This window comes from Squalius cephalus, assembly GCF_949319135.1.
Source record: "Squalius cephalus genome assembly, chromosome: 6".
NCBI lineage: Eukaryota > Metazoa > Chordata > Actinopteri > Cypriniformes > Leuciscidae > Squalius > Squalius cephalus.
The window spans coordinates 30753185-30761537 of record NC_137127.1 but is presented as its reverse complement, the minus strand read 5'-3'; the positions used below and the strand labels follow the sequence as shown (position 1 = coordinate 30761537).

At 43.1% G+C, this 8353-nt stretch overlaps 1 protein-coding gene across 1 annotated transcript; it reads right to left on the bottom strand.

Annotated features, from left to right (window-relative positions):
- Positions 1-578: 578 nt before the first annotated feature.
- Positions 579-7914, bottom strand: LOC307159879 (vomeronasal type-2 receptor 1-like; the record flags this gene model as incomplete). Its single annotated transcript, XM_079873578.1, has 7 exons — positions 579-1620; positions 3381-4284; positions 4400-4523; positions 6116-6337; positions 6434-7189; positions 7266-7554; positions 7706-7914. The coding sequence occupies 7 exons, from the start codon at positions 7912-7914 to the stop codon at positions 579-581; spliced, it is 3546 nt and encodes a 1181-aa protein (XP_079729704.1).
- Positions 7915-8353: the final 439 nt, after the last annotated feature.

Below are 8353 nucleotides of genomic sequence, written 5' to 3'. Positions count from 1 at the left end.
GGGCACATTTTCTACACTTAATACTCGAGCGGCTTGCGTCCGCTTCATGAGAGAGCGCTCTGTGCGCGTTACCATGGGGACCCTGTTTGTGTGAAGCAGTGAGCACATGGGAGTGGGCACATTTTCTACACTTATAATACTCTCGGCCTGAGCCGTTGTTGCCCGGGGTAACCGAGTGACAGAGCGAGTTACGGGTAGATGTGAGCACAGAGTTGTGGGCACATTTACTACACTTAGTACTCGAGCGGTGTGTGACCGCTTTATGAGAGAGCGCTCTGAGCGCGTTACCATGGGGACCGTGTTTGTGTGAAGCAGTGAGCACGTGGGAGTGGGCACATTTTCTGCACTTACAACACCTTCGGCCGGAGCCGGAAAACCCGAATTTACACTCTTTCTGAGATTTATTTGGGCCGCCGTAAAAACGGCGTTTGTGTGCAGGCGAGCGAGTGGTATTACTGGCTCGTTGGCTGCGGTGTAAGCTGCTGCAGTAGCCTGTACTGAGGGGACTGACAGAGCTGGGCGTTTTGATGGCGGTCCGGCCGCAGCGGAACTCAGCCATCTTTTCCTCCCTGCGGGTGCTAGGAGGACTTCGCGGGCTCAGACTTCAGCGTTATCTTGGGACGCGGACCCCGGGGGGGCGGCGGTCTGTGACGGCTGGTTGAGCGCGACCTAGGGCGGCCGCCCTGGCGTCGCTGCGAAGCAGTTGGTGGCCGAGACGAGCGCTGTGTGGAGCTGCGCGCAGGAGGCTGAGCTTGAGAGCGGCCTGCGGCTGGGCTCGAGCGGCGGGGCAGGAAGAGATTCATAGCCTGCGACGCCTTCTGTACTTCAGAGAAGCGGTCCACAATCCCGCTGACCGCAGGGCCGAAGAGGCCAGTGGGCGAGAGCGGGGCGTTGAGGAAAACAGCGCGTTCTGACTCACTCATATCCGCCAGCGTCAACCATAAGTGTCTGTCGATGACGGTGAGCGCGGCCATGGATCTGCCGATGGCTTGTGCAGCGGTTTTGGTAGCGCGGAGCGAAAGGTCCGTCGCGCTGCGCAGATCTGTTAAGGCTGTGTGATCCGAGCCCTTCTCGTCCAATTCACGGAGGAGGTCGGCTTGCAGGATCTGGAGAACAGCCATCGAGTGCAGGGCGGAAGCAGCTTGGCCGGAGGCGGCGAATGCGCGGCCGGCGAGAGCTGATGTGGTCCTGCAGGCTTTGGACGGCAGGGCAGACTTTGAGCGCCATCTAGCAGACGGCGGGCAAAGGTGCGTTGCCACCGCTTCCTCAACGGAAGGGATGCCGGTATATCCTTTCTCGGCGGCCCCGTCCACCTGGGAGAGGGCCGAGGAGACAGATGAGCGGAGTCTAGCGGAGAAGGGCGCGTTCCACGACTTCGATAGCTCCGCATGGAGCTCGGGCAGGAAGGGTGCTGACCTAGAGGCTGGCGCTTGGCGGCGGCTAGGCAGAAAACACCCGTCGAGTCGGTTCGGCGCGGGCTCCTTGGGTGGGGACCAGTCCAATCCCAGTCGGTCGACCGCTTTGGTGAGGAGGCGGATAAGCTCCGCGTCAACACTGGAGCGGGACCTGCCAGACTCTGGAGTCGAGGAGGCGGAGCGGTGAGAGCCCGACCATTCCTCGCTGTCCGAAGCAAGCAGAGAGCAGCTGTCAGCGGCGTCATCTGCTTCATCCCCAAAGGCGACGGCAGTGCAGGCAGTGGCCGGCCGCTGCGCGTCGGTGAAGGGCGGGGGAGAAGGAGAGAGCGAGGCTCGCGGGAGGGGCTCCGGCGAGCGCTCAGCTATAACCACCGGCTCGGGAGGCCTTTGAGAGCGGCGTTTCTTCTTTCGCGGCCCTGAAGAGGCAGCCGGGGAAGGTGGAGGATCATCAAACATGGCGAGTCGAGCCCGCAGGGTCGACATCGGCAAGTCCTCACACTGTTCGCAGCCGCCCGTGGAGAGGGCGCGGGCTGCGTGGTCGAGGCCCAGGCAGAGAGCGCAGACCACGTGGCGGTCTCCGTCGCTGAGCGAGGCTCTGCACGAGCCACAGGATGAGCGAGGCATTTGCAACAACGCCTCGCGCTCTTTTAGATGCAAAGTGTGTCGCGGGGCGAACACACACACACATACAACACAGAGCAGTAAAGGATATATTCGCCGGATAGCGAAGCAGGCAGGGAAGGCTGAAGGCGGCGAAGGCGGCCGGCGTCCTCAGGCTGAGATCCTCGGCGTGCTGGTCGCTTGATTCAACGGCGGCTTCCTCGGAGAGCAGCGATGCGAAGAGCTTCGCTGAAAAGACAGAAATCAGAGAAGCAGCCTCCGAGCCCTGTTTATATACGCTAAGCCACACCCCCCTTTTCGCGGGCTGTGACGCAGTAAGCGCGCCAAGCGCGCTCATTGGTCGTGACGTCACGCCAAGGGCTCAGCGGTAGGCTGCTGCAGTTGCCGCAGGGCAGCCAATGGGCACGCTAGTAGCTCGCCCTAGGTCTGCAGGCTGCCGCACTGCGTTGACAAGATTATAAAAATTAAGGATAATTTTTGGCTTCAGTATCTCGAGAAAGAAAGGCTTTCCCGTAGCGTAGCAACTACGCAATACGAGAGAACCTCTCGTAAGAGAACTCTAGGCGACAACATCCATTAGTCAAAAGTCTTATTGACACATATTTAGTATGTGTTTTGTGGCCTTATTTCAGAAACTTTAGTTTTTAGTTTTTTCAATAACCATGCATAAACATTATTCTCTCAAAAATACAAACATGAACATACATGTTGCTCGCATATTATGGTAGCCCTGTTTGTGCTAAATAGAGTGTAATTACACCTTTGCCATTAATATGTTTATTATGAAATAATAAACAGTTTATGAAAAACTGTCCTTTTCACTCAAAGTGCAGAGGGATACTTTCTATAGGATATGGTCCAAGTGGACGGAATATGTTAAGCCGGTTAGATCTGATTTTTTGTAAACACTGCTGCTTCTTACTAATTGTGCACAGATTTAAAAGTTTAAATGAATAACATAAATAATATGGAAGTAATTTGGTTACCCTGCCACCCACACCTGAGTTCTGTTGTTCCTGTAATAGAAAGTTAAAAATGGTAAAGCAACGTAATGTACTTCATATGTCAAACAATTGTAAAATTCAACATGCTTTCTCAATAAAAGTTAATAAAAAATTTGTTTTAAAAGAAATGATAAATGTTGAATTTATGTCTAAGACAGTGTATGTAGGGTGTTCATGTCTGCATTTTTTTAAAGTCTGTATTGTATTAGTTTATATGAACATATTTTTGTGAATTTAATAAATCAGTAATTTTTTGTGTGTCTTTGAATAAACAATAAAAATAAAAATAAAAACATTTGCAATGTTAATAGAGACATGTTAGTTTATTTCTTAGCTGGACTTAGATGTTGTTTTTCCCATCATATTTTGCTTTGTATTTTGTTCAGGGTTAAACAGGATGACATAACATTTAGGTGCAAATATGCAGAATAGTAAACTGAAGCTTGAGGCTAAAATGGCAAATATCTCCACAGCTACAGTGAATTTTCCAGGAGAACTGATATAAGCTGGAATAAATGTGATCCATACAGTGCAGAAAATGAGCATACTGAATGTGATGAATTTGGCTTCATTGAAGTTATCAGGCAGCGTGCGAGCCAGAAAAGCCAGAATGAAGCACAAGACAGCCAGTAGGCCAATATAACCCAGCACAGCCCAGAATCCTATAGTAGAACCCAGGCTGCACTCAAGAATTATATTTTCCTTAAGATATTTCATATTTTTGTGAGGAAATGGAGGGGATATTGTTAACCAAAGAACACAGATAAGAACCTGTACAAGTGTAAAGGCAAGAACACTGAGTCGCTGTTGTGAAGGCCCAAACCATTTCATGACATTACTTCTTGGAACTGTAGCCTTGAAGGCCATTAACACCACTATTGTTTTCCCCAAAACACAGGAGATACAGAGGACAAAAGTGATTCCAAATGCTGTGTGACGCAACATACAGGACCACTCAGTGGGCCGTCCAATAAAAGTAATTGAACAGAGGAAACACAGAGTCAATGAGAAGAGCAGGAGGAAGCTCAGCTCTGAGTTGTTGGCTTTTACTATTGGGGTGTCCTTCTTGCTGTAAAACAGGATGGCCACCATCGCAGTTAATCCTACTCCAAACAGTGAGAAAAAGACTAGCACTATACCCAGTACTTCTGTGAATGACAGAAACTCTACAGTTTTTGACACACATTCATTTTTCTCAGCATTTGACCAGTATTCCATTGGACACCGCATGCAGTTATTTGAATCTAGAAAAGGAAGTTGTAATCACTAGTCAGAAACAAAAGGATAGCATTTTCATTTGTGAGCAGTAAAAGAGCAACTAATACATTTTCTTTAAAGCTGAGAAGGACTGACTATTACCTGTCTCATTGCTGATTTCTCCTTCTGCACATGGAATACAGTCATAACAGCAGACAGGTCTACCATTCTGTGCAGCCTTCCTAGTGCCTGGAGGACAGCTCTCACTGCACACAGACCTTGGCTTCTGCATCAAAAAATTGTACCTTGATATATTTATACTGAATCTGAAAAGAGTGAGTGATTACAGAATTTTGCAACTTTGATTCATAAATTATGATTATGTATTGTGAGCTAATGTATTGTGAATGCTGTGGAAGTGCTATTATAGAAGTTGAACACATTTCTTTGTCTTCTTAGCATTTTACAGTCACTTAGTTTAAAACACTTCCATTGTGTTTGTCAACCTACACTATAAAACATGATGGCCCAATTAAGTTATTTAAACTTATTTATTCTCTTTAATTCAAACCGTCATGACAAGTTTTGGATTTTGAACTCAAAGTTTATAAGCTTTTGAAAATTAAAGTTAAAATAATCACTTGTCTTGGCTATTTGTGAGTTGAAGGTTATCTTCAAGATGAGTTTACTAATGTTTTTAAGGCAGCAAGTGAACTTTCATTTTTAAGTTTAACCAACTGGAAATGTTTTTACATGCCTGGTTTCACAGACATTTTCTTAGATTAAGCCAGGATTAGGCCTTAGTTCAATTATGACATTGATGTAGCTTTTATAAATGTTCCTTAGAAAATAAAATAAAAAAAAACATTACTGGTGTTCATCTTGAGACAAAACAATGTCACTGACATATTTTAAGATATGCAGTTAAAACAAGTTAATGTTAATGATATGTTAGCTTCTTTCAATTCAAATTACTAACACAAATTTGAATATTTTTGTGTGGTGGAACCATGTTATATTTACTAAACTTTCAATAAGTGCAGAGCTTTCAGAATATGGTTTTATATTAGATTTACCCATTTAATTATGTGTCCTTCATGCCTTTCATAAAGGCCAATACAAGTATTTCCTTTTTTTTTTTTTTTCGTTTTTCTTATTTTGTTTCCTTAGTATAAAACCCTTAATTGTCACCACCGCTAGCGGGACGCCTGGTGCTCTTTTTATTTATCACCTTTTTTCATATCACATATTTTAATAATCATCATAAATTAGGTATCATTTGAAAGCTTACAAACTCAAAATTCCTTCTGTGAAAACTGTTTAGAAATTGGACGTTGCCTTATCATGCAAACGGTACATGGGGAATTCTTTTAGCGGGCTCCTACCCTTGTGGGCGGTGTCAGGTTTCATATCACAAAATGTATTTTAACTACTTTATAATCAAAACCTTTTCTTATTTTGACAAAACAAATATCGTTGGAAAGGTCAGAGTCTCAAGGTTCCATAGTTTGTGATAGAAGTGATATTTTATCAGAAATGTATTAATTTGTTAAAGGAGAATGCATAAAAAAAAAAAACTATGGAATGCGAGTGACACCTGGTGGCTATTTTTGGTAGATCCTAAACAAACTTTAACTTTGTCAACTTCATCAACTTCAATTTTTTTAACACAACTTAGTTAGACATATGGCACTGATTTTATAGTAATTTTAGAGAAAATAATATTTTGTAATATATATATATATATATATAATAAAAACTATTTAGTTTAACTTTTTCAAACTTTGGATAGTGCATTTTCACATCTATTCTTAAAAAGGGGGGTGACAGTTTAAACAAACCCTGTTGGACAAACAGATTACTTGTATTTACCTCTACCTGTCCTCCAGCCCAGATTATGTTTTCAGTGTTAAGCACAAAGCGCTGGTCAGGGGGCAGTGAGGCATCATAGTATCCCACTGATTTAAACTTTATTGATCCTTCTGAGTCCTGCTGCCAATTGACAACTTCATATTGGGCTACTGCACCACCCGTGCTGTCAAACCACACATGATCTCCCGTTTTTATGGTGAAATTCACCATTTTCAGAGCCTCAACAAGCTAGTGGAAAAAGGCAATTACATTATCACTGAGGCATTTTAATATATTGTTCTCTCATTTTCTTCATTTTTATTCAAATGTCTTTTAATCTTTTACTTGTTGTGGTTGTATTGTCAGGCCTTGTTCACAACCTTCTTGTTCTTTGCACTTAAGTAGACTGTGTAGTGAATGAGCCACAGCATAAACTGCTTTGTAGACGTAGCTTGCATATCTTTGTTCAGGCACATCTTCATTGTAATTTTTTAGCAATAGTAGCTCTTCATATCTGCTGCAACTTAAGGCATATTGAGAATATATCCCCTTTGTCTGTGAACATGGAAAAGCTGTTTTCCAAAATTCTTTTATGACATAATCTGCAAACCCTGCAATGTCGATTTTTCTCACTGCAAACCCCAGTGATCCTCCAAGCACATGGAAACTGTTTGGAGTGATCAAACTCTTTACAGTTATCCATGACTTCACACCAATCATTTGGAGGCCTGTAATGTTCTGAATACTTAACTGATCAACAAGTAAGCCCATCTCAGGAAGTGAAACAAATGCAACAATCACTTTAGCTGTGCTTTTTTTGATTGTGTCTACCACTTTCTGAAGTTTTTCTGGCTCTGTTCGGTAGAATTTTTCAGAGTACTCCACACAAATCCCCTCCTCCTGGGCTATTTTCAGAAATATAGCCATTCCATAGTTTCCATATTCATTGTCACTGTTCACAGCTCCCAACCAGTACCAGCCTAAGTTCTTGACTATGTATGCAAGTGCTCTGCTCTGGTGGTAATCACTAGCCATAGTCCTGAATAATGAAGGGTAATATTTCCTGTTACTGAGGCATTCGCATGTAGCAGAGTGACTTATCTGAAAAAGAAAGCACAGAAAACAGTGATACAGTCATCTGTGATTGAGTTAAACATCAAATTATTTTGCTCTTTACCACTGGAATCTTAAAAGGTCCCGTAGTTCTAGACAGAATCACTGTTGCAGAAGACTCTGATTCGCCTATGATAGCATGTAAAGGAGACTGTCCATTGCATCTGTGTCCTGGTACAAACTCCTGACCATTCATCAGTCCCATAGTTGCACTCATGGTAGACAGTCTTGAACCACAGGTATCATATATTAAATAACCAATAGAAACATTTGGGAGCAAACTTTCACTTCTGTTAATCTCCTCAATGGCAAAGATCATGATTTGTGCCAGTCGAAAATCTCTCAGATACACACTGTGAAATCAAACATTAAATGGTGAAAAAACATTATGCTTGAAACGCCATTTTATTAATAAGTTGCTCTTGAAGTTAATTTATAGATATGATGCATTTTAATTGTATATGTCTTTTTGTTATCTTCACTAATGTTTCTAATATAACAAACCTGGAGCATGTTAGTAGCTGAGGTTTTTGCGTAAACTCAAACGAAGGTGATATTTCTATGCTGTGGACTGGAAAAAGTGCTCCAATGATTATGTCTCCATCCTTGGAAAGCAGTGGATACTGAGGATCTCCCATTATTCGGCAAACAGTGTTTCCTGCCTTCGTATGAAGTTGATGGAAGAGCAGGAGTGTGTAAAGAAAGAGAAGCATCCCAAAAATGTAGCTCAACTGTGAATGCCAAATACATATGACTTGATACAGTATTTGCACTTTTATAGACATAATTAGTATGGATGAATGATTGAGAACGTAGCCAATAATATCATAAGGCAGGACATGAATCAGGTCAAGAAGGGGTGGAACAAAGTTAAGCTAATTAGTCTGATTTTCCCATATTGTCAGATGGTAATATATTGTGAATATTAAAATAGTAGAGATAAGCTAATATTCAAGAAAGCCTTTGAAAATCCTACTCAAATTATATTTTACATATGTAGACTGTGACTTAGTGATGGCACCGGACAGAGGTTGAAGAATTTAAATGAGAATTTTTTTATTCCAGACTGTACTTGGAACAGTGCAGCATTAACCCTTTCGGGTCTGAGGGGGTTTTGGGGCCCTGGAAAAGTTTTGACATGCCCTGACATTT